General features: G+C 44.4%; 1 protein-coding gene across 1 annotated transcript in view; it reads right to left on the bottom strand.

Moving 5' to 3' along the window:
- The window catches only part of FBLN2 (fibulin 2), a 116720-nt gene that overhangs the window by 38664 nt on the left and 52310 nt on the right, over positions 1 to 25746 (bottom strand). The window contains exons 2-4 of the mRNA XM_066614424.1: positions 20610 to 20721; positions 19104 to 19233; positions 12574 to 12760 (exon numbers count right to left, since the gene is read on the bottom strand). Of these exons, the coding sequence (XP_066470521.1) occupies positions 12574 to 12760; positions 19104 to 19233; positions 20610 to 20721 (429 nt within the window). The remainder of the gene's footprint in view (positions 1 to 12573; positions 12761 to 19103; positions 19234 to 20609; positions 20722 to 25746) is intronic.

The following is a 25746-nucleotide window of genomic DNA, read 5'->3' as shown; positions in this document are numbered from 1 at the left end:
CAGAAGTACCCAGCAGTTGGTGAGAGTGCAGACTAGGGACTCTGGGCTTTTCCAGTCACCCCTTCTTCCTTTAGCTGCCACAGCTGGCTGCAAGAGGAGGGATGACAGCAAATGTGCTGGGCAGCCAGACAGTATCCTCTGCAACCAGCCAGCTCTTTTGCCCCCCAGTGCCTCTTGCAACCCTCTGTTGTGACAGAAGAAGGAGATGGCAAAAGCAATGGTCAGCTACTGGAAAGGACACTCTTGCTGCCTGCTGCCTAATCTCCTCTATCTTCACTCACCCAGTAGGTCTGGGGCCCCATATCTACAAGGGAAGCCCACTGAGAAAGCCCACTGCAAACCTGGATGTTACATTAATAAATGTTACATCCAGGCATTAATAAATCTAAGCATTAATAAATCTAGTGAAGCATGAATGAAGAAAATCTACTCCCAGAGCTTCAGAGACATTATGCATGCACATACTATCTTCTAGATGGCAGTAGCATACAGCAGTAGCAGATGCTTACAAAGACTGCAGTGCTTATACAAACATTCCCAAACAGAGAGCATCCAAATGCAATCACCAGCCTATTTTCTAATGGAAGGGCATAGAATTTGCTTCATTTACACCATATGCATAGAAAGCACACATGGTTTTCTAACAGATAAAGAAGATAAGAACACCCAGGAAAGAGGGTGTGTGTTTAATGGAAAACACCCTCTTTCACCTCTGCTTAGATCTTTGCCCTTCGATAAGCTCCAAGTATGCATACACACACACACACACACACACACACACACACAGGAGGGCACTGGGCATGTTAACACTTCTTGCCCTGTTCTCCTTGCCATCAGGGAAAAAAGCCTAAAGGTCAAGCGTAATTGATTAGGAAACTAGCAGGAGGGAAAACTCAGGCAGAGAGAGAGCTGAGCTCTAAAATAGCTATTGGTTAAGTTGCTTTAAGCTCATGATGCAGTTTGATTAGCAAACGTGGAAGGCAAACAGAAGGAAAGAAGGAAAACTGAGTTGCTAGTGGATATACAGGAGTGGCAAAGATGGGTTCAAATGTCAGTATTCCTCTGTCTTGGAACTAATTCTACTGGACTAATTTTATTACTCAAAAACTGCACTTATAAAAGTCTTAAACCAGGCTTTGAAGACCTGGTTTCAAAACCCTGCTGAAACAAGAAATTCACTGAAAGATCTTGGGCCATTTACAGCCTAACCTACTTTATACGGCTGTAGCCTATGTATATGGGCCTGTGTTGCTTTGAGGAAGGGCAGGATAAAAATCTAGGAGATAGATAAAATCTGTCTACCTAACAGCCAATGACCCTGTGTCTATTGCTTACAGAGCTATTATCTTCTATTACTAATAAGGAAAACAATTATTTTTCAGACAAATATTTTGTTGATGCCTATGAGGTTGGACAGATTATGCAAGTAACCAGATTAGATGAACTTCTGACCTGATTCTTTGGGTGTTCCATAAAGAGAAGTCAAATGACAATCTTTTGAGTGTCACCAGAATTATTTGCATGCATCTTTTGTGTACATGGGGAAGGTTCTGCTTTGCCTGCTAGAGGAAAAGGAATAAGCTAGCTCCATGCCAAAACTGAATCAACTACATTGTTCTTAATACACAATTCTTCAGATAGCTCTAAAGCAGGGGTGCCCAAACCCCAGCCCACCCATTTTGTACCACTCGCGGCGCTCAAGGACTCCCAATCTGGCCCTCAGGGAGCCCCTAGTCTCCAATGAGCTTCTGGCCCTCCTGAGACGCGGGAGCCCATGCTGGTCTGATGCAACTGCTCTCAGCATGATGGCCAACTGTTCAACTCTCGTGTGAGCTGTGGGGCAAGGGCTCCCTCCACTACGTGCTGTTTCATATCTGTGATGCAGCAGTGGCAGTGAAGGAAAGGCTAGCCTTGCCTTGTGCAAGGCCTTTTATAGGCCTTGAGCTATAGCAAGACTTTCATTCATTCATATAAGTTCCATCTCTAATATATTCATTTATTTAAATTTATTCAAATTTGAAATGCAAATTAATTCTTCCCCCCCCCCCGGCCCTTGACAGTGCCAGAGAGATGATGTGGCCCTCCTGCCAAAAAGTATGGACACCTCTGCTCTAAAGGTTCACAAAGCTCATGACATTCAACCATTTTGTGCCAGGTTCCAGAATAGTGTAGTTCTGGTGTGGGACTTAGACCTGGAAGATCCAGGTTCAAATCCCCACTCAGCCATGAAGGTTCTTGGATGACTTTGGGTCAGTCAGTATTTCTCAGCCTAAGCTACGTCACAGGGTAGCTTGTTGTGACAACAAAGGAGGGAAGGAACCATGCTTATCCTGAGCTCCTTGGTGGAAGGGTGGTATAAAAATGTGGAAAACAAAGAATGAAAACTCAAACAAGGCAAAAGGAGTACTGTCAAGTTGTTGCTCACTGAGAGTTCATCATAGACTGGCTGTCTGAGTTACGGATAGCTGTGTACTTTCATGCAGGCAGGCATGATCTGTGGTGGATCTATCTGTTATGCTGCTGTTGTGCAGGGCCTACAACTTACATACTTTCATCCTTCATACATTCTGATCTCTGAACAGACCTCTGGAAAGGAATTGGTACATACATAAGGAGAGCCCAATCCTATGATCGAGCAGCACTGGTGCTGTGGCTACAGTGCCAGTGCTGAGTGTCGTAAAAAAAGCTGTAAAGCATTTTTTGATACCCAGAGAGTAAGTAGTATTGACATGAAGGCCTGCGCTGTCCAGCAGGCACTGCATCCTGCCCAATGGCCACTGGGGAAGGAAAGTGTTGCGCCGGGCAGCAGAGGACCAAGGGTAACGTGGTGGGAGAGGGTTCCAGAGGTAGGAAGAGGGTGCTTCGGGGGAAGGTGGGGGTAGGTGTTTCGGGCCCAGGAGAGGGCAGGGGTGGCAAAACAGGCCTCCGCCACATCCTAACCCCTATCCTGGGCCTGAAAGCTCTACATGGGACTACTCAGTTCTGCACCAGCAACTGAGCTGGTCCAGATCCAAGTAGCCCCATTTGGCAGGCTGGGGCTCTACATGGGACAAGGGAACAATTGTTCCATTACCCTGAGGAGACCTCCTGCCTTCTCAAATCCAATGTTGAATGCAGTATGGGCTAAGTGGCCCCAGTGCAATAATATTGGATAGGATTGAGCTGTTTGTGTATTTGTAGGCTTTTGAAAATGTGCTTTAAGAAACTGGGGTTTTTTTAAAGGTAAAAATAATACCAGGCATTGTCCACATAATAGTTTTAAAAATCCCTGCTTTCAAAATGGAATATAAAAATCCCAAAATATTCATTTTTCCCAAACCAATTTGGATTCCTGGGGGAAGAAAGGTGTTTGCTTCTGATAAGCTCAGTGTAGGAACTTGAGGTAACTAATCAGTGTTTTGTTCTGTTACTTTGTTCCCCCTCTTCATTCTTTTTTTTATGACTTACCAGGCAGCCTTGGCTGAGCAGAGAAAGAGGAAAGAGGCAGTTATCAATTGAAATGTTGTTCTGGAGAGTGAAAGCAGACCTCAGTTACAAAGCGAGATTTCTTTTAATCCCTGAGAATTCTGTTTGTGAAGATAATTCTAATCAAGCAAACTGTGTACTGCAAGAAAAGACGTGTCAAGCTGGGTGGGAGTGGTAGAAGCTGCAGGGAAGACAAAAAGTGTCTGTTTCTGAAAAGCCACTTTGCTCCATTACACAGACCTACGTAGGAGTATCAGCCAGTACCATCTGACTCATCTTTTCCTCAAGCAATATTATAAGGCGCAAAATACGTTTTCCTATGCCATTTGACTTTTACAGGGGCTAGTACCTCCCACTTCTTTTCCTTTCCCCTTTATGCAAGGAAGAAGGTAGCACAGTATGGGCACAGTATGATGAGTGAGAATCCTCACATGTCCATAAGAATTCAAGATATCAGTACAGTGCACAAGACTACTTGTCCTCTCACACAGTGCCAGTCCAGGATATTTACAGCCTAATCCTATCTAAATTCTTTTGCAGTGATGTAGCAGCACGAGCATGACTACTGCTATACCCTGCAGGGGATTTTTGGCTGCTGGGGTTCTCCTTGGCATAAGGGGACATTATGTTGGAGTTTGGAGCAACTCCGTCTGCTGTCCAGAGGTGGCAGGATGCTGTCCAGAAGGGGTTAAGCCATGGCCCAGTGACTCTACTCTTTATTACCTGTCCTCTTCTGTGACCTTTGTGGGGGTGTGGCCGAGACCCTATAACCTTCCCTTCTTCTCCAAGTATCCCTCTCTTCTTCTCTGACCACTGACCTGTCTGGATGGCACACAGCAGGGCTCTGCTGGCTACGCCATCTTGACCACATGGCACGCAGGGCAAGGCAGCTTTAGGGCCTTTCTATCTCAAGTTAGTGAAACCTCTTATCATAATCAGATGCTGTAAACATGCTTCTATGGAACCGTGAGTAAATGACTCTCTTTTGCAACTTCAACCAGCCATTGTCATTTGTCTTTCTTGATTAGCAGTCAGCCGGGTGTGGGAGCTTCCCTGGGTTGATATCCAGCAAGGGGGGTGGGGTCTGCTGCTAAAGCTACTCTGCTTCCTCCCAAAAGAGGAAACCACTTTTTAAGATTCCTCCAACACATTATAGCAGGTCAACTTGGACCTGTGCCAGTGATACCGCCGACGCAGGATTACATTGATCCATCCAGTAGGATCAGGCCCAAGAAGGGGGTTTAGGAATGGCACATTTCAACATCAGCAATCCCACCCCCCTCCCAGGCCCAATCCGCCTATCCCCACCCCATCTCCTCCCCATTCCATCCAGCTCCTTGCTTTTGTAAGTGCAGGCCTTGAATAGGGTTAGGCCATTTGTTTCCTGAAGTAGAGCAAAGAAATTGTGCCCTCCTCCCTTCCCTTCTTCTTTCCCCTAATTAAAACCACACCACCAATTCCTCACTATAAAATCTCTCTCCCTTCCATCCTTTTTTTGTTAAGAAGAAAAAAAGAAAAAACAGCATGGTGTGATTTCACCTTTCTTTCTTTGCTGTTCGTCAATGAGGAACAGCCCTGATAAACAAAACCCAGTCCAAGGACGCCCTCCCTCTTAATAAATAAATAAATAAATAAATAAATAAATAAATACAGCAAGCAAGCAAGCATCTGGGAAGCACAATGCAACCTCAATTTGGGGGAATGTAATTCTTGGGATATTAAACAAGATGCTTTCTACAACTCAATTTAAATGTTCAGTGTTCTGCAGCATGCTAGATCTTTTCCAACTGTGGCAGAGTTGTAACTATTGTCCAAGGTTACAAAACTCCAGTTTGGGAATTATTTTGCAGACAATGGAATTAAGGTTCCAATCATATACTTCTTCAGTACCGGCGTGGAGCTCCAGCACCCACACTAGGTGCCAAAAACAAATTTCACAGCAAATGCATTACTAGCTGCTAGCATAGTATACACACTTTTCCTGGGAGTAAGCGCCATTGAACATAATGGGACTTACTTCTGGGTAGACATCCATAGGCTTGTGCTGCGAGTCTCCTACGTTTCCTCCATCCAAAAACTATTTAAAATTGTGGATATTGCTGAAATGTACAAACTAACAACAATTCTATGCATTTCTACTCAGAAGCCCCATTATGTCCAGTAGAGCTTAGTCCCAGGTAAGTGTATATACTGCAGTGGTTCCCAAACTGTGAAGCACAGCTCCAAAGGGAGCTGCAGGGTAATCACAGGGGAGTTGTGGGATGTCTCCAGCGTCCTCTTCCTGGGTGCTGCCATCTTGGATGGTGGCACCAAGGAAGAGGATACCAGGGAAGAAGGGATCCATGGTGCTGGAAACGTTTGAGAACTGTTGATGTATAGCAGGGGTGCCCAAACTCCAGCCCTAGGGCCACTTGCAGCCCTCGAGGACACCCAATCCGGCCCTCAGGGAGCCCCCAGTCTCCAATAAGCCTCTGGCCCTCTGGAGACTTGCTGGAGCCCTCACTGGCCTGATGCAACTGCTCTCAGCGTGACGGCCAACTGTTTGACCTCTCGCATGAGCTGTGAGACGAGGGCTCCCTCCACTGCTTGCTGTTTCACATCAGTGATGCAGCAGTGGCAGCAAAGGAAAGGCTGGCCTTGCTTTGTGCTAGGCCTTTTATAGGCCTTGAGCTATTGCAAGATCTTTATTCATTCATATAAATTCCATCCCTAATATATTCATTTATGTAAATATATTCAAATTTGAAATGTAAATTAATTCTTTTTTTCCCCCGCCCCCCGGCACAGTGTGTGAGAGATCATGTGGCCCTCTTGCCAAAAAGTTTGGACACCCCTGATGTATAGGACTGCAGTCTGACAAAATTCATTGAAGTTATGCCATTGAGCTGTTTGGTTGAAACATGGTCTTTATTCATTCTTTATCAGCATTTATTTAAAATTAGAAAGGAACCAAGTTTTGTAAATTCCATTTTTTTTTTTTTTTTTAAGGAACAGCTTGGGTTCCTTTCTGGCACAACATATGCACACATTAACTAAAATTGAAGGCCTGGGAATAGACATCATAGAGAAATAGTTTACCAAGGCTATATATAAACCTGTGAAATCTTGATATATTTCCACCTTATGATGATGCCAAAAACTAATTGGTAATCACAGAAGCATAATGTATTACTGAGGAGCAGACAAAGAACCTGGCAACAAAAAGTATTCTTTTAAATGCAAATACTGACTTTAAACTCCCTCTGAACTGCCTCAATGCTAAATGCAAATTGGATTCTTTTACCTTTGGCCTGTTATTTCCCCATCTCAATGCCCAATGGAAGAAGAAAGAAGGGAGATTGAGATAAGGGGGAGGGGGGAATGAGAAAGAGACCACTTCATTGATTGTTAGAGGGGAAACAAGTTGTGGAGCTTGCAGAGATAGGGGATGGAGGACCGGAGCAGATGTGAGTTAGACTTGCATAGACAGTTAACCAGGACAGAGATTGTTAAAATTCCCTGCTCAGTCCTAATTTTGTCCCCAGTTTCATTCTTTAATCCTAGTATTTTTTTTACTGAATCAACAGGGTAAGAATAAATGGACTCAAATCAGGAATTCTGAAACTAAGAACATTTTCAGTTTCCTAAATGGGAACTCTTCCATCTCATCTCTGGCCTATGTTTATACAGAGACATTTCACAGGAAGGTTGAAGCAGGAAGAATCTAATTTGTAACTAAAAATCAATGAAATTGTGTTTCTCAAAACTTGAAGGGTGTTCAGCATTTATTTGACTAGAATGTGTCTCCAATTCAACTACATATTGTATTAATGATTGGAATCAAATGTGTCTCTAGCATGGGCAGACAGCACATCCGTTTGAATTGGGGTGGGGGGTTATATAGTTTTCAGCTCTTCCAGTTGCCTCTCTCCATACCACACTGCATGCCATTCCAGAGGGTTCTTCAACCTCCAGAACTGGCTTTTGATGCAGTACAAGGGGCCACCATGGGAAGAAGGAGGTAGGAAAGCTCCATTACATGATTGGGGGCCCAATCCTACTGGGCCTGTGCTGGCCCAGCACCGGTGCTCAGCGATGCAAACATGCCATAAGGCACACCTACGACACTTACTGCCCCGCCAGTGCCGGTGCCAGCTCAGCGCAAGTCCACGCTGAACCAGCGCCAGGTGGAAGCTGGTTGAACACCGCCCGGACCTCCAAGCAAGCACTTGGTCACTGGAACAGTGAGTGGCGCCGGGAAAGGCATTCTGGGACAGGGGAGAGCAGGGGGACGGCAGGGTGGGGGTTAGGTGGGAGGGGGCAGAAATGGAGGCAAGCTCTGCCGCCGTATCCTGATCCCCTTCTGGCCTGGGAGACCCAATACAGGTCTCCTCGATTCTGTGCCCACTCAGTAGCGGGTACAGATCTGATGAGACCCATTGGGACCGCAGGTATCTTACATGGGGTAAGGGTTTAAGAGACCTGGTGCTGCTTTTCAGCCCTGCTGGATGCAGCAGTCGCCATTTTGGTGCTCAGTCCTGCACTGGGAAGCATTGGATTGGGCTGCCCATCTCCAGTCAGTTCTCTGGACCCAAGTCAATATATTTACACTACTAGCCAATACACTACTACACAAGCTTTGTACATAAGCTTTCTTACTTTGCCATGAATTCCATCTCCTGCTGTGAGAACCTTACCCATTCTTAGTTTATTTGTGGTCTATTTTTAGTTTATATAACTGGTGAAGTAGGCCATTAGCTATAAAGGCACTTGCTTCAACATTCCAGTTAGTGTTTAAAGTTGGAGCATTTAGTCTCTCCCCCCCCCCTTTCCAACTTCTACAGACTCACATGGCTCCTTTTTCAGAATTTCCAGTAAGGAATTTCTACATATCCACTTAAAACTTGTTTTCCTCTATAAGTGCAAGTATGAAAAAACATCAACACATTTAGAGTCTTCATTATAGAATCATTATTCTCAAGGAGTTATAGTTTGTTCCTCCCCCTCTTTAAAAAACTGATTTTCATGAAATACACATCTTTCTTTTCCACATTATTTCTTGGCATGGGTTCTGCTATAATATATTATCGTGCTCTGTTTTATGTAAGAACTAATTAAACGTCAAAAATAATAGCATGCTGCATTAATTACTTTATGGTCTCTAGAAGAATAATTTATGGAACATTAATGTAAAATAATTCAGTTTCACATAGAAAGCCCTTGAAGGTAGAACTGGAAAAGGAAAATGCGAACTAACATAGTGACACTTCGAAGAACTGAATCTGCAAATGACTAGTGCAGTCACAATTTTGCCTTTCAGGCCATCAAACCCATGTTTTAAGCAAGACTAACTCATCTATAAAGTACACTTGCCTAATGTGCACTGGCCATTTAAAGGGTGCAGCGCAGTTTGTTGCCATATGCCAATGCTTTTATTGCTTATCTAGTTGTGTTGCTAATTCTAGCCAAAAATTAAAATTATTTACAACTACTAGCAATTGCAGGGAGAAGGAAGTTGGGGACATGCATAGCTTGGGAGGATCAACTCAAAACTATCTTTGGGCAGATCAATGAGCTGATTTCTTTTATAACAGCTTTTATGTGGTAACTAAGTGGCAAATATTATTGGACTAGTGGAATGGCTCTCATTAATCACAGAGTGGGAGCAAAGAGGGAGGGGCCATGGATTACAAAGCCTTCAAGGAAGGAGTGTGTCAATACGATTCTATGTGCTCTACATACACAGACACATTATTCTCTCCCTGTATAGAGAGACTGTCAACAAAAAGAGGATGTACTGCACCATGAAGGCACTCTTGGTCTTTATCATTTATTCACCTCCTTCTTCTTTCTCTGTACCAAAAAGATACTGAGGCAGAATGTTGGGAACAGACTTTTATAAATAATCTTACACGAAGTGAGATTACCTAGATCTTTGCCCACATAGGTCTTTTATGACATTTATGATGTTTCACCTAATGCAGTGAGCAAGATTCGTTATATGTTAATGTTATCATATGGAGCTTCTGTGAGCAATTGTAGACAATTCATGACTAGTGGTTCCCAAACTTTGAACTGTGGCTCCCAGGGAGCCATGAAAACCAGCCAGGAGAGCCGTGGAATCCTTGCAAAACACCTACTGGCCTATACAATGTATAGGATTGTAGTCCCATTGGGCAACCGCGGCCAATGGCCCAGTAGGTCAAGGAAGCCATGAGCTGAAAAAGTTTGGAAACCACTGCATATGACCAATACCACTGGCATTTATCAAGCGATACAATTTATGAAGCAAGAAGATCATTTTAACAATTATCTCTCTTTCATTGACAAAAACAATGGAATCTTGTTGAACATTAAAGAGTAGACCATCAATTTATGGTCCAATCCTATCTAGAGCCCAAAGCAGCGGATCTCACTATCTGCTGCCATAATATTCCAATCCTATGTAGACCTCACACTGCAGGAACTAGCATTCTTTATGGCTTTTGCAAATGCAACATGCTGAGCATGCTGTCTGGAGCAGCCAGGCTACCAGGACAAGTATGCATGCCACTGGCTCACCCAGTCTGTGATGGAGCAAGAAAGGTGGTAACAGGGGAAGTTTATGGTGGTGACTGGGCCGAGCTGGAGATGGTTCATAAGAACATAAGAACAGCCCCACTGGATCAGGCCATAGGCCCATCTAGTCCAGCTTCCTGTATCTCACAGCGGCCCACCAAATGCCCCAGGGAGCACACCAGATAACAAGAGACCTCATCCTGGTGCCCTCCCTTGCATCTGGCATTCTGACATAACCCATTTCTAAAATCAGGAGGTTGCCCATGGTTCATAGGCATGAGGGGGAAGAATCTTGACTGCAGTAGTGCATGCCAAGATCCTATCACACTTTTCCCAGCCCAACACACCCCCTGAGGCTCCTCAGACTTATGCCAGCTAAATAGCTGGCATTCATGGGAGAAGACCCATTGGCAACCAAGTGGCTTATCAGGAGGCATCTGACATGATGATATCTGATGAAATTGGCTCTAGTCCACAACAGTGGATGCCACCAAAAAAATATGAAAGTGCCGGAAGATTATGCTGTTTTTGCTGAAATAGATTCACACAGTCTCTTTGGAAGTGGTTTTCATTGAAAGTTTGGAGATCACATTATAAGAAATCTATGCTATAGGCATCTTGTAAGCAAACAAGGTTCCATATGACAGCTAAAATTATCATATGATAAGTTGAATGAATTGGTAGAAGGCCTTTCATACATAAGCATGTTAGATATTTTATAATGTACTTAAAAAAATTAGCAGAATTGCTCAGGCTGCAATCCTATAACACCTTCCTGGGAGTAAGCCCCATTGGAACTTATTTCTAAGTACAGATGCATAGGATTGCGCTCTGAGAAGTAAGCTGTGATTTTGAATCTGATCTCTTCTATGAATTTACTATTAGCCTTAGACAAGCCTCTCCCTTGCAGTCCCAGCTGCAGTATAGAATATTCACCTTGCAAGATTGTTGTAAGAAGAATATCAAGATAATGCATGTGAAGCCATTTGCACTATATGAGTACCAAGTGTTATTATTCCTTATTTTTATGTGTCTTTCAGTCCTAAAAATAATTTTAATGCGTGGTATTATTGTTACCATACATGACATTCCTTTTTTCATTTCCCTGTCCAGCAAACATTCAGGATGAAGGAGTTTCTGGAAGGTTGGTTTTACATGTCTTGGACCAAGGAGAGTTTTTGTTGTTGTGATTGTTGTTATCTTAAGGTTCAAAGCTGCCAATTCCTCTTAAGCAAAATTCAGGAAAGAATTCAAGCACCTTCAGTTAAGTTTGCAAGATGCACTTTATCCTAATGAATGTAGGCTCCACAGAAGAACAAAGTCAGGAAATGCAAACTATAACTTGACTGAGAGCCCAATCCTGAGCTCCCATGGCACACAGCTGCGGCGGCACAGAAAACGGCTGCTGCCCCATCCTGTACATCCTGTACACATTCGCGGGCGGCACCTTGAAAGAAAGGGACTTTTGTCCTTTCCCCCGGGTAGGGGAAGTAACCCCACAATGGGGCTACTCAATTGAGGCTACTCAGTGAGGGAAGAGCCTTCGTGTCGAGTGCCAAGCCCCACACAAAGGCTCAGGATCCAGTGGAGATTCTCTTCCTCCCCGCTCCCTCCCCCTGGCAGGCCTCCCCCTGCCCTTTCCCTGCCTCCTGCCTCCCTGGAGCACCTCCTCCCCACCCTCCGCCCGCCTCTTCCTTCCCCAGAATGCCTCTTCCCCGCCTCTCCCCACGCCTCCGCTTACCTTACCATGGTTCGGCAGTCCATGCAACCACTGAGCAGCAGAACTCAGGAGCTTGCCCGGCAGTGAGCCAGCGCGCCAAGCCCAGGATTGGGTTCTGAATTAGCCATTACATATCTGGATGCCTCTGTATTTGATGCACAATATATGGCCCATAGCCAGAAGCGGAGTTGGGGGGGGGCGGAGTGGTAAGTACAACACCCTCCACAATGTGCCATGTAAATGCTCCGCCCCCTCAGCATTAGAGCCATTCAGGGCAGCGATGGTACTTTGCCGTCACTGCCCCAATGGCTCCCAAGGGGGATGGGCTCTTACAGAGCGCATTGCAGAGCGTGCCATACTTACCACTCCGCCCCCTAGCTCCACTCCTGCCCATAGCACCTATATATTTCTACATTTTATGGCCCTTTGGTTCCAGATGCATTGTACTGTATCTGGTAGCTTTCATAACCCCTAATACTTGTGGATAGCAGGTATTGTATACTAATGACTTCCACCTCTACATCTTGGGAGAAACTGGTACATGGACATAGTGCGTGTCCTTACCAATTCAATGTAAAACCTGCTTGGCCCACTATAAAATGTGGCACTTTTCACAAATGCTGAAACACACAATAAACAGAAGAGACAGGAGCAGAATCAAATGTGGTGCAAAGGAAATAATTGCTATTGCAGCCAAGAAGCATCTAACTTTCTTGGAAAACTGCTAAAGAAAGCAAGTCACTTGTTGAATTGGACAGTGGAATGGCTTGCACACCTCAAGGATCACCTTTTTTATAGAGCAAGAAGGTGACTCGCATCCCAGCGCTTCCTGTAAACAATGCAGCACTTACGTTTCTCAGGTGTCGCTGTTGGCAGCGGTTCAGGGTGCCTCTTGAGCTCGGCAGGGATAAGCTGGTCTTCTCCTTCACAGCAAGAAAGCATCACGAGGGTGCAAGGATAGCCAAGGTTTGGGTTGGACTCACAGCTTTGACCCTCAGTTTTTATGCGTAGGCCCAATGAGCAGCACTCACAACACTGCTGTAAGAGAAAGGAGCCATGAGCAGGACAAATGCGATAAGGTATCATTAGATACTAGTAAAATGGCCAGCGTGGGGTAGAGGGTGTGTGTGTGTGTTCCAAGTTTGTATATTGTGAAATATCATGGGGAGGTGCAATGTGCACAGTTGCACCACTGCTACCCTCACACACACAAAACATACACTGGACCCTTCAGTCAAAACTAAGGGCGCAATCCTAACACCTTATGTCAGTGCTTTCCAGCACTGGCATAGCGGTGCCAATGGGACATGTGCTGCATCCTGCAGTTGGGTGTCACTCACAGAGGCCTCCTCAAAGTAAGGGAATGTTTGTTCCCTTACCTCAGAGCTGCATTGCCCTTATGTCAGTGCTGGAAAGCACTGACATAAGGGGTTAGGGTTCTGCCCTAAGTTACTCAGTGTCAGATGTGGGCAGGAGGTCTGGTCTAGAGGATTGAGCCTCCGTTTGCCTGAAGATAACATCCGAAGGTCGCCAGTTCGAGGCCACCGGCACCGTGCGACCTTGAAACAGCTGACAAGCTGAAGCCGAGCTATTCCATCTGCTCTGAGCGTGGGAGGATGGAGGCCAGGATGGAGGCCAGATCAGAATGAAACATCTGAATTGTTGTAGCTCTTGAAAGATACAGCCTTCTTTCAATTGTAAAAATCCCTATGGGGATTTAAATTAGCCTGCCTATGTAAACCGCCTTGAATAAAGTCTGAGGAGAAATCTGAGGACCTAGAAAGGCGGTATGTAAATACCTGTATTATTATTATTATTACTATTATTATTATTCCCCCATACCACCAAAGCACAATGATGTACAGTGGGGCCCCCGGAATCAGTGGGGGATCTATTACAAGACCCCCAGTGGATTTCAAATTCTGTGGATAATGAAAACTGCGTTGGGGGAGGGGCAAACTGGAAGTGTCTTTCCAGATTGTGATTGACTGAACTTAAAGAGTCCACCTTAAAGAGCTGGCACTAAAACCATCCCCAAAATAAAAAGGCAGCCCTGCATCTCCTGCAGAGGTTGGCCAGTGGCAGAGGTACCACCCAATGGTGGCCAGGGGGCAACACAGAGAGTTAAGTGCAGCACTTTGTCCCAGGGTGCCAGCAGCCTGGAGCCAGTACTGATCTTCTACCATCATCCCCTGTAACATCTAAAACTATACAAAACGTGTGATGCAACATCATCGCTCTCAGAATTTCCTCATAAGCAACAGTGTATAATAGCAAAGCCTTGTGTACTATAATGTCACATCCCACATTTTATTATATACTCCCAGAGGAGATGGGAGAAAGAGAGGGAGGGGAGCTGCTTTCAATGGCAGTCATGCATTCTCCATAACATCTAGTTCTAGCCTTATTTTCGCATTCAAGCAAATCTGTTCAGGTCTGTTAGTTCAAAGCATCTCGAAAACTGCAGATATGAGCTTTGTATTTAGAGGTGTTTTATATTCTTTCAGATTGTTTCAAGAAATGTGTCAAGGAGGTGCCTTACTGCTTTAAGAGGCAACTGCAGACAATCTTAGGAGAACAGGCCATGTGACAAGCAGCTTCGGTTTTGCAACAGAATTCTGTGTGAATGATGAGCTCAGGAGCCTAAACAATTCTAAGTCCAGATAGAAAATCAGAAATACTCTTCAGATCAGCTGTACTTAGAATTTCCAAATCTGGGTTGCTAGCAACCATGCTTTTAACTGAAAAGGGCAAAACTACTATCTGATGTCTTCAGCAAGCTGTGGAATTTAGAACTGAGTAACTCACAGAGTGTACATACCCCTAGTGCTAACTGCCTTATTGCAGGTATGAAACACATTCCAACAGTGCCTGAAGTTGTGTACTGTCAGAGCACCAGCAGGAAGGCTGGAGCCTTGCAATGAGTGCTGGAGAAGAAGAAAAAGACCCACAGAGGCAGGTAGGATGGTGGGGAAGGCAGAATGGGATGGGTGAGGCAAAACAGGGGCAGGGGAGGGCAGAACAAAGCAGTGACAGGGTGGGAAAAGGGTGGATTGGTTTTAGGAAGGAGGCAGGTTCAGCAGCAGTGATGGCCTCCAAATCTTGAACTCCTTTCCAGACCTGATCTCGCGGTGCAAGTCCATGCAGACCTGCACCAGCAAATTTGCTAGCACAGGTCCAAATAGCAGAGGCTTACCCAGAAGAAACCTTTTAAATCCCCCCCCCCCCCACACACACACACAGGATGCAGGGGTAACCATTTTGGTGTGGTTGAATTGGCAAGGAGAAAGAATAGGATTGGGCTATAAATGCACAGTGGCATCTTCACTAACCCAAAAGGCCTTGTTCTAGTGCACTAAGATACCTTCTTACTTTCCCAGTTCTGCCTAGAAGTACTAAGGATCAGACCTGAGTCTTCTGCATGCAGAACATGTGACTATCAGTGAACTATGAAGTGATACTTATATTTTATTGTCTGTTTTGACTAGCTGCCTTGGCCGCCTATCAGTCAACTTGCTAATGAAAAAAACTAGGGGAGGTATTTTGGCACAGTTGATTTGCCCTTGTGATCCTTTCTCTTTTGACATTCATTAAGGAACTAAAATGAAACACCTGAATATAAATAACTCTAAGTCTCCTTCAGCTATCTCCTCTGTATCATACACCCAGGTAAAAGCTGTGGGGAAAAAACAAAATTAACTCTTAACGCATGTTTGTTTGTTTTTTCCCCTTGAAAATTATGTGCCATTCTCTTGTTTGTTGTGGCTTGGTTAAACAATTTGCAAATGGAATCATAAACTGGATGCCCTGGGGGTAACTATAATTACCTGCTGAGGTAAATTAGCTTTCTCTGTTAGAGATAATAGGTCTATTATACTTGAATTGTCAACTTCTAAACATCTTGCAAAATAGCTTTGGGTAATTGTCACATTTATTAGGGACAGGTCAACTATCATGTTCATTACTGTAAAACTTGACACAGGCAACTTGGAAGGGTATTTATGGAACATCTAATACATGATTCTGAAGCCATCCTTGTAAGCAGGGCTCTGCAAAATGATGATCCCAACAGCTCCTGGCTGTTTCAGCTGCCAGGCAGAATACTGTGCTGTTGCATTGAAGGACAGGTTCACACACATGGTCTGAGTGCGTAGATTATGCACGCAGCAGGGAACAGCTTTGTCCTTGCATGTTTCCATTCACTGCATGTAAAACCTTGGAAGTAGTAGAACACACACACACACACACACACACACACACACACACACACACACACGTTGGTTTGCATATAAATGAGTGTCACATTCCAAGGTTGGAGAATAAAGCCACATATACTGATCTGGAAAATGTGTACTACCTCTTTTAAAAAGTTGAGACACAGGTGGGAACAGCAGCTTCATTCTTCAATTTCAGGCTTTCTCCAGGGCATGTATTTAGTAAGTAGAATGCAGGAGGAATTGCCTGCAGTATTTAAGTTGCTGACTACATGAAGTTGAATTTGTGCAAGTCTATCACATGCTGCAAGCCTCCAAGACCCGCTTGGGGGGGGGCTGCACAGTCCCCCCAGGTATGTGTAAATGCACCTGGGGGCTCGTGGTGCTGCAATTGCTGAGTTGCTGTCGGGACACCCATTAATGTGTCGTTCCCCTTAAGGGGAACGTGACTTGTTTTGGTTCCAATAGGGGGTTGGGACCCACCACTTTGAGAACCACTGTTCTAAGGTGGAAAAGGGCAAGCAAATCCTACAATACTGTTTGTGCTCCTTAAAATACTCTCTGCATTCCTGCTTTATACTGTCTTCTTGAGGACTTCATCCTAACATCAGCTGGAAGGGGCTAAATGAATTCCAGAAATGAAGTGCAGCATTTCTTACTGCAAGAAGCTATTTTCTCACAGAACAGTCCTAAACATGTTTACACAGAAGTAAGTCTCATAGTGTTCTCATAAAACCACTCTGATTTCAATGCTGTTCAACCTCTCGATCAATGCATTTGTAGCATCATAGCATAGAATTGCCATTCTCCCATTTGCAGGGCATTCAAGATGCAACTAACATGCAATTCGCTGGGCTCATTCCTTCAAAAGTTTATGCCGGATGTCCATAGTGCTAAACACGTGAAACATCCATGACATCCATGGAAGATATGTGATGCATTACATGGTTCTCATTATAACATTTTTACTTGTTTTAGGAATAATGAAATACTGAAACAATGTTCTGAAAAATTAAATTATTCAGTGGGAATAATAAGCCACACCAACCAATTAAAGCCCATGTTGCACCATGAATGACCTTACATTTTTCTTACTGACAAATAAAATTACTTACAAGACTATTTGATATTATAAGACCAGGCAGGATTAATATGTTTCCTGCTGAGGCAATGGAGAATTGCACTTGGGAGTATCAACAGCTCTGTAAATCCTGATCAATGTTTAATGAAATCAGGGACCTTCTGTTTGGATACAATTTGGAAGAAAGGATACAAAAAATAAAGAGTCAGATCCCGAGCTGGCAGAAACTGGCTAAACTCCATGTGGGGAATTCACAGAGCAGAATGAAGTACTCCCCCCCCCTTCCCCAAGAATCCTTTCCTCAACCATCTTCATTTATGAGTAGAGGTGTTTGTTTGTAGTAAGATAGGATTACAGCCCAAGTCTTACTGAACACAATGGGCTTAGTTCTTAGTAAAGTAAATAAGGTGTCTTTCCAAGCACCTCTATTTATGAGATAGACCAGGGGTGTCCAAAGTTTTTAGCAGGAGGGCCACATCATCTCTCTGACATTGTGTCGGGAGGGGGGGGCGGGAAAAAAGAATTAATTTACATTTAAAATTTGAATAAATTTACATACGTTTACATAAATGAATATATTAAAGATGAACTTGTAGGAATGAATGAAGGTCTTGCAATAGCTCAAGGCCTATAAAAGGCCTTGCACAAAGCGAGGCTGGCCTTTCCTGTGCTGCTGCTGCTGCTACTGCATCACAGACGTGAAACAACAAGCAGTGGAGGGAGCCCTCATCCCACAGCTCACACAAAAGGTCAAACAGTCACCCTAACGCTGAGAGCAGTTGCGTCGGGCCAGTCCAGGCTCCAACAAATCTCTGGAGGGCCAGAGGCTCAGTAGAGACTGGGGACTCCTTGAGGGCCGCATTGAGAGGCCTCAAGGGCCACAAGTGGCCCCAGGGCTGGGGTTTGGGCACCCCTGAGATAGACAAATGCAAGCTTATGCATGACTACTCAGGAGTAAGTCTTATTGTCTTCAGTGGTGATGATTCCCAGGAAAATATGAACAAGATTGCAGTCAACCGTCATAGTCATATAAATGTTTGTTCCTCGAAGTCCTCCAAGGGCCCAATCCTATCCAACTTTCCAGCACCAATGCAGCTGCAATAGACCTTGAGGTAAGGCAGTGCTTTTCAAACTCTCTAGGAGACTTTGCACCACTGTAAGTCCTTGTGGGAGCGGGGGGGGGGGGGGAAGGCAGCAGGGGTGGGGAAAAGGCAGTGACACCATCCCCAGGATCATGCTGCTCAGGAGGGCTGCAGGGACTGGGATGCACTCACCAGTTCCTGCAGCAGCCTGTCAGGGGTGCTGGGAGCCCTGCGTGAGCGTCTGCAAGGCTCCCCAGCTCAACAGAAGTGAAAGTGGAGTGATCACGCTTCATTTCCAGTTTTGTGGAAACTGCCTCCTCCCTGCCTCTCCCTTGCCCCCATCCCTTAAGGGGAAAGAGGTCAGGGCCTTCAGGCTGGGGCATCACAATGCCCCAGTCTGAAAACCACTGAGGTAAGGGAACAAATGTTCTTATATCTTGGGAAGGCCTCTGTGACTTCCCGTCCACCACAGGATGCAGCACACACACCATTGGCACAGCTGCATCAGCGCTGGGAAGTTGGATAGGATTGGGCCTTAAGTCAAACATTCTATAAGTGTTTACCTCAGTTCCAATCCAATAATATGTCTAAGCAGGAAAAGAAAAAGAAAACCAATAACCCTATTAAGTAATCAATTTCCCTCATTGCCTATAATACAGTGACACATTTCTCTGTTCACAAAGATCTAATATGCAGTTAAGTATAACGCTGAAGACAGACTGCTTCATTAGAGAAGATCTTAATGAACTTCTATATCAACTAAAGAAAATACACATTGCCTTAGCTGAAAAAGCTCTGAAATTCAAGTTTGGGCATCTGGCCCAAGCCATGCAATAAAATATGAATGGTCCAAATGCTTTATTACTGGAAATTTTCACTCCATACCCATGATGCTTTGTAGTCAGACAAAACTCAGACCACAAATACCAAACATTTCAAAATCCAGAAAATGTAAGCTGATTTATGTTAGCACTGGTGCCACAAAGATTTCAACAGTGTCTTGCCTTATAAAATGATCCTCCGCAGGTATCACTTTCATCCGGTCCACACAAATCACCTTCTCTGGCAGCAATCATGCCAGCCATGCAGCTGTTTTCCTTTAAATACGAGATACAACACTGCTTCTGAGCAATTCTACAACAAATAAAACACACCTTCAAAAGGCAGGTTTCCACTTGCAAATGCCATTATACAGTGAAGCTGGGCACATCAAAAATATGCTCTGTATCTCTGTGGTTCTCTTGCTTTCTCATTGATGTGGTTATTTTAGAACTCAGAACATTTCATCAAGCCATTACCAGTCTTTGGCTGCAATCCTAACCACACTTTCCTGAGAGTAAGCCCCATTGAACAAAATAGGACTTACTTCTGAGTAGACCTGGCTAGGATTGTGCCCTTTGCTTCATATTTTGTATGGCATTCTAATGAAATATTTCCAATGCTATTACTTATACCACCACCAACTATTTTTATCTACCAAGCATGTTGATCATATTAGGCAAGCCAACTACAGGAATACCACATCATTAATAAAGTAATACAGTAACTCAGATGTTCCCAAACTGGGGCATTGTAATGCCCCAGCCAGGGAACCTCTGTCACTACACACTTTAGGGGTGAAGCAACAGTAACAGGGTGATGTGATTGCCATGATCATGCCACCACCAGGGATAAAAGGGTTTTGGTTTTTTTACTTACCTGGAGGTTGTTATGGCTCTCCGGAGGGTTCGGGAAGCCCAGGAGCCCCTCTGCAGGCCTCCCCTTGCCTCCAAACTGCTGTAAAATGAAAAAAAAGCCACTTCTGGTTTCCCATGAAAACTAGAAGTGGCTTTTCACATTGTACAGTAGTTTGAAGGCACAGGGAGGCTTGCAGAGGGGGTTGTGGACTTCCTGGACCCTCTGAAGAGCCAGAGTGATCCCCAGGTAAATTTACAAAGCCCCTTTTGTCCCCAGAGGCGACGTGAGCATGGCAATTGCGTTGCCATCGCCTCCCCTCTTCCACAATTGCTTACAATGTCCAAACTCTTCCTGAGAGTTTGGAAACCACTGTAATAACTTGATGACTATTCCTAATATTGCTCCAGCAATGCATCTTTAATGATCCGTTAAAACACCCTGCATTTTTTTTTTTCATTCTATCAAATCTTTATTTATTAGGTTGTGTTGGGTGTGTGCTACTTGCTCTGGAAAGAAACCGTCTACTAGCAAATAGTACTCACTGGGGAATCCAGATTAGGTTTCAGGAATCTAAACCTAACAAAAATATTGTTCTATTATTGTTGGAAGGAACTTCCTAAAAAGCTTCATTTATTTAAAGTTCTAAATTCTGCAGTGAAAAAAGATCCTTGTAACCTGAAATACATGTAAACCAGGAAGTAATGTAATCTAGAACAAACCTCTGGAACATACCTCAGTCTAATAATGAAGTGCTTATTTTAGTGCAGACCACATAGCATTTTACGTATAACCTGCATGAAGCTTGTGATCATCTTATGTTTGAGTGTACATACCTGCAAATATCACCATCAGTTCCACTTACAGGGATGTCTGTGCATTCATTGTTGTCAATAGCCCACTGTTGTCCAGCTGCACAACATGTTTCAATTAAATCTTTGGTTGAACCTGCAAAATAGCAGATACAACTATATGAAGAAGGTTTCGGGGTTTTAGATTATTCTTGTTAAGAATTTTTGTATTCCACTTTCCAACCAGAAAAGGGTTCACAATATATTCCATATTATTGGCCATATACCATGCTCCCTGAGTTCTGTGCCATTCTTCTGCTTTGGCCCAAAGAAAGGAGACTCTAGAGATACCCACTTTATGTCTCTGTGAAAATCCCCTTACGCAGAAACTAAAACATAATCCTGTTTAGTAACAAATAAACCTTATTGTGTCATTGGGGCTTTCTCAACAGTGTGTTGAAGACTTAGGGCCCCATCCTATCTCCTGAGAGCCCATAGCACACACTGCTGCTAACAGATCACACCTGCATGCTATGGGGGGGGAGGGTCAAGTAAGTAAAACATTTTCTTACTTGCCTCTCTTTAGGCTGCCTGACCTTCAGTGCATCTCCTCGGACCTATACCAGCTATTTTGCGCGTGCAAGTCTGAGAAGACTCAGGAGACAATTCAAGGCAGGCAAAAGGACGTTGGCATGTGCCGCTGCTGCCAGCTTCCTCTCCCTCCTGCCCCCAAACTGCCCCAAATCCTCCCCAAACTGCTCCCCACCTGCTCTGGCAGGGCATCTGGGACCCAGTGTCATACGCATCTCCAGTCATTTGCACCTGAAGCTCTGAAGCACACAGTGGCGGAACAGCTTTTGTATCACCAGGTGGCAAGTTGCGAGATCCACCATGGTAAGCCCTGGATAGGATTTGGCAGCTTGCCAGTTAATATTCATTATTCCCAGGATAGTTTTTTTGTATATTAGTGAAGTAACTTGTATTTCTGTTGTTCAACTCATTACTGTTTCCTACAATTATTCATTAGATGTATTAATTACTCCAAGTTTTCTGTTAGATTCTTAGGTTATAATCACATTGATTGGAGAATAAACACAATAGGACTCATTGGACAAAATGGGCCTTATGTCCAAGTTCTTTCATAGGATCATGCTGTTAATTCCATTTGACTCCTTTTATACTCCAATATACATTCAAAGGTATATAGTTGCCTTCTAAGCTTCTGAATAAAAATAATTTTTAAATTTATTGCTATTGGTATTGCTATTTATTGGTCATTCACACTGTACAATTTAGCCAAGGAGAATGACAAGGGCAGGAAATAGTTAAGCTGGAAAAGCATAATGAGTGTTCTCAAACCATGTGTATAAAGACTACATATCATGTCTGCTTATGTACCGCTACCAATATGCAGAGAGTGGTAACAGAAACTGAGCAGGTTGAGCATTGATTGAGACTGAGGACCAGCCTGGTTGGCCAGGTTGAGCATTGGCCTCCATCACCATCAGAGGGCCTGTCTGAAAAGGCTGATTCCTGAACCATCAGTACTGGTGGCCATGATACTGCTCAATATTCTGTCGTTATGAACAATGGGGAGCACAGTGAGTGCAAGGTTGTGCCTCATGGTCCCCAGCTACATGGTGTCAGCCCTGGCACGTAATGTATGCATTGCTCCATCTCTTCTTGACTTCCATATTTAAAATTTTCCAATGCGTTTTTCTTCAATGGTAGTTCACCAAACCTATGTTATTGTTCATTAACTTAGCTTTTAGACACCAAGTTCAGCTAACAATGCTTTTGTGAGTTTTGTGAACTACCCCAGAAAATGGCTGTTAACTAAGGGTTCCTTCTTGCCCATAGTGGTTTGGGTGCATCAGCATTACATGAGAACATGAGCAGCACTGATGTTGGAAAGACGTTGGATTTTCAGTAGCCCCCAAGCTGTTAACAACATCTGAACTTCAGATTCTGAAGGGATCCTACTCAAAGCATGTTGAAGACTTAGAGCCTGATCCTGAGTTCCCCACCCCTGACACTCCAGCCTCACCACCACCACTGGGCATCATAAAAGTGCCATAAGGCACTCAGAAGCTGATGGGAGATACCCAGTGCTGGCGGAGAGGCAAGCACCAGTTGGTGCTGGGCATCAGTGCCAGATGGACGTGGATGAGGAGCACTGGGCAATGAGTTTCAAGGCTGGGTGGAGGGGAAGCTTTTTGAAGTGGGGGAAAGAGGAGACGGATGAAACTGGGTGGGGGAAGGTGGGCTGGAAGGAGGAGCGGGCCCAGGAGGGGGATGGAGATAGCAATAGAAGCTGCCACTGAATCCTGTGCTCCCTCCGCCTCCTTGGCAAGCTCCTTGCCGCCTCCTTAGCAAGCTCCCAAGCTACACAGGTCTCCTCAGTTCTGCACCCACAAAATAGCAGGCGCATATCCCATTGCAGCCAGCAGTGTTCTACCTGTGGTAAGGGAACCAATATTCCGTTACCCTGAGGAGACTCCAGTGACTGCTCTGGCCCTGTGTGATACAACCATTTCGGTACCACTGCACCTCACGGTGCCAGGGCAGAATAGGATTGGGCTGCTAAACTTTATATAACTTGGTTTTTATCTTTTCTATCAGTCAGTAGAAATGGAGACCAGCCATAAGCCTTTTTCTGTTTTGATTAACTCAGCACAGACTCATACGTATTTTATGATGTTGTTAGAACGTCTTCCAAATAATACCGTAATCTTCTATATGTTGATAACAGCATGAATAACAATGAATTGTACTGGGTCAATCTCAGCCAAAGATTTAGCAAGGATTGTAAGTTATTTTCTTTCAGTGCTCAGGGGAGTGATAGCACATAAGACTGTAAAGTCTTGTACTAAGATAGCGTTATTGGACAAATATTAACTGTCTTCACTAAAGATGAGATTCCTCAGGGACCATAAAGCATCTGAAGAAGGTGAACTTTGCTTGTCTAGAGACCTGCAACACTCATGCTCAATACAGAAAGTCAATGGGATGACTCCAGAATGAGTGGTTCCTGGCCCATAGCCTAAGGCATGCTCAATTACTGGCTATATTAATAGGACAGATACAGGCAGCCAAATATTTAAGAGTCCAGTGCTGTCAGCAAAACAAGAATCTGATAGAGACGTTGATTTCCTCTAAGTGCTGTTGTCAATATATTAAAAATCTCATAGGTAACCCTGCTTGTTTTGCAAGTTAGCAGCCTGACTTGCTGACAAAAACAAAACAGAAATCAGTGAAATCTCCTTTCTCCATTAGTGCACATAAAGCTTCTAGAAACAATTAGGATGTTGTGCCAATGCAAATGAATGCTATTTGCCAAGAGTAACAGTTGTTGACAGACATCAAACCATATGGATTTTGTTGCCAAGGTTCAATTAACCATCATTTTAAATATTATGCAGTGTAGATCCTTAGCCAGATCAAGCCAGCTGAGATTTAGGTAATTTATCTGAGGGCACCTCTATGGGGATATTGTGACTCTTTTGTGCCTATTGCTGGAATTCTCCAAAATTATCCATATTTCAAAATATAGCAGCTATTCTTTTCTCTTGTGAAGATGAACTATAACAAAGGATATCTTTGTCACCCACAGAGCAGAAAAAGCAAACTAGATTTGAAGGGCAGGCTTAATGTGTCAAAGGAAGGGTGCCTCCTTCTGTGTAAGCACAGACACTAGAGCAAGCATGTCATATTGCTTGTTTATTTGTTTATTTAGAAGATTTCTGTATTGCCTTTCCCCAGGGTACAAGCTTTTCGCTCAGGGCAGTTTACAAAATTAAAACATACATAATACACAAAAAAGCTACACTTAATCTCAGTGGCCTAAAACCAGATTAAATTACAAAACATTAGGCAAACAGCAGATAATTACCTTCAACTGTCAAAACCTTCCCCCTACCCTACCCACCACTAAGAGCCATTTGAAATTTAAAAAAGGTTCTCAAGCCCAAAAGCCCTACCTGATCATTATTCACCAGGGAGGGAAGTCCACATTTGGGAAGCAACCACTGATAAGGCCCTTCCTCTTACTGCTGCCTCCTTGCTTCAGTCAAGGGGGGCACACAAGGAAGGGCCCCCTCTGAAGATCTTAGGGTATGAGCTGTCTATATGGGAAAAGGGGGTACTTCCGATACTCTGGTCCAAACCATTAATAGACAAATATCTAGCCAATAGTGCTTGAAAAACAAGATCACCCTCTTGATTGGCCCCAGTGAGCAGTTTCTTTTCTTTAATCCAGGGTGGACTTGTCTGGCAGGTATGGTGTAGGCCAGAGAGTGGGACTAAGAAGTTTGTTGTGCCTCCTCAGGTAAACAGCAGTCTAGAGGTGAATAAGTTCCAATCTCCCAAGGCTGGCTGGTGCTCCCTTGATCGTGGATTGCAAAGTCAACTCCAAGGCCTTTCCAGCTTGGTGGAGTGTTCTGCCAGATTCCCAGTCCAAGCTCCACCTGGAGAATTATGCCCACTCTTAGCAAATTAGCTCCCCTTCTTTCTTCAAAAAATGACCCTGGTTCCACCCTGCAGTCCTGCTGGACCCCACCTCCAGGGTAGCTCGCCTGTTCAACCTGCAGAGGTCCTCTCTCCTGCCAGCAGCCTCCCGCTACAGCAGCCCCTTGGTCCTCAGCAGGTCTTGGGCACAGCAGCCACACACCAAGCTCCAGTGTCTCCAGCAGTCTGTTCCAGTAGTCTCCAAAGTCTGTTCACCCATCAGTTCCTCAGTCCATTAATCCAGTCTGTCCTCAAGCTTTCCTCCTTCTGCTACCCACAAACTGTTCCTGCCTCAGGTGCTCCTTATATCCCTGAGGGCCCTATTGCCTTCAAGTGGCTGGAGCTGTGCAGCACACCCTTTGCTGAAAGCCCAGGCCTTGACTCTTAGGGGCCACTGCAGACACCACATTCTATCTCCTCGCCAGATCTTCTGCTATTCCACTACATGGAGGCAATGCAGTTCAGCTTCCTTGACTCCTCAGGGTCCATAGGCTGTCAATTGATGGCCTGTGGCTTGGAGTCAGGGTGGAATGCCCAAAGGGGAAGAGATGCTGGCTTGCTGTCTCTTTGAGGGTTATATTCCTGCACTGAAGAGGGGAGGATTCGACCAGCTGCTGAGTTGTTTTCATATTTATGATTGGCTTTATTCAATTAATGTGGCCCTATTTATATTCCA

The sequence above is a fragment of the Tiliqua scincoides genome, chromosome 2, assembly GCF_035046505.1.
Source record: "Tiliqua scincoides isolate rTilSci1 chromosome 2, rTilSci1.hap2, whole genome shotgun sequence".
NCBI classification, from domain to species: Eukaryota; Metazoa; Chordata; class Lepidosauria; order Squamata; family Scincidae; genus Tiliqua; species Tiliqua scincoides.
The sequence above is the reverse complement of the archived record's forward strand: the minus strand, read 5'-3'. Positions and strand labels throughout refer to the sequence as shown.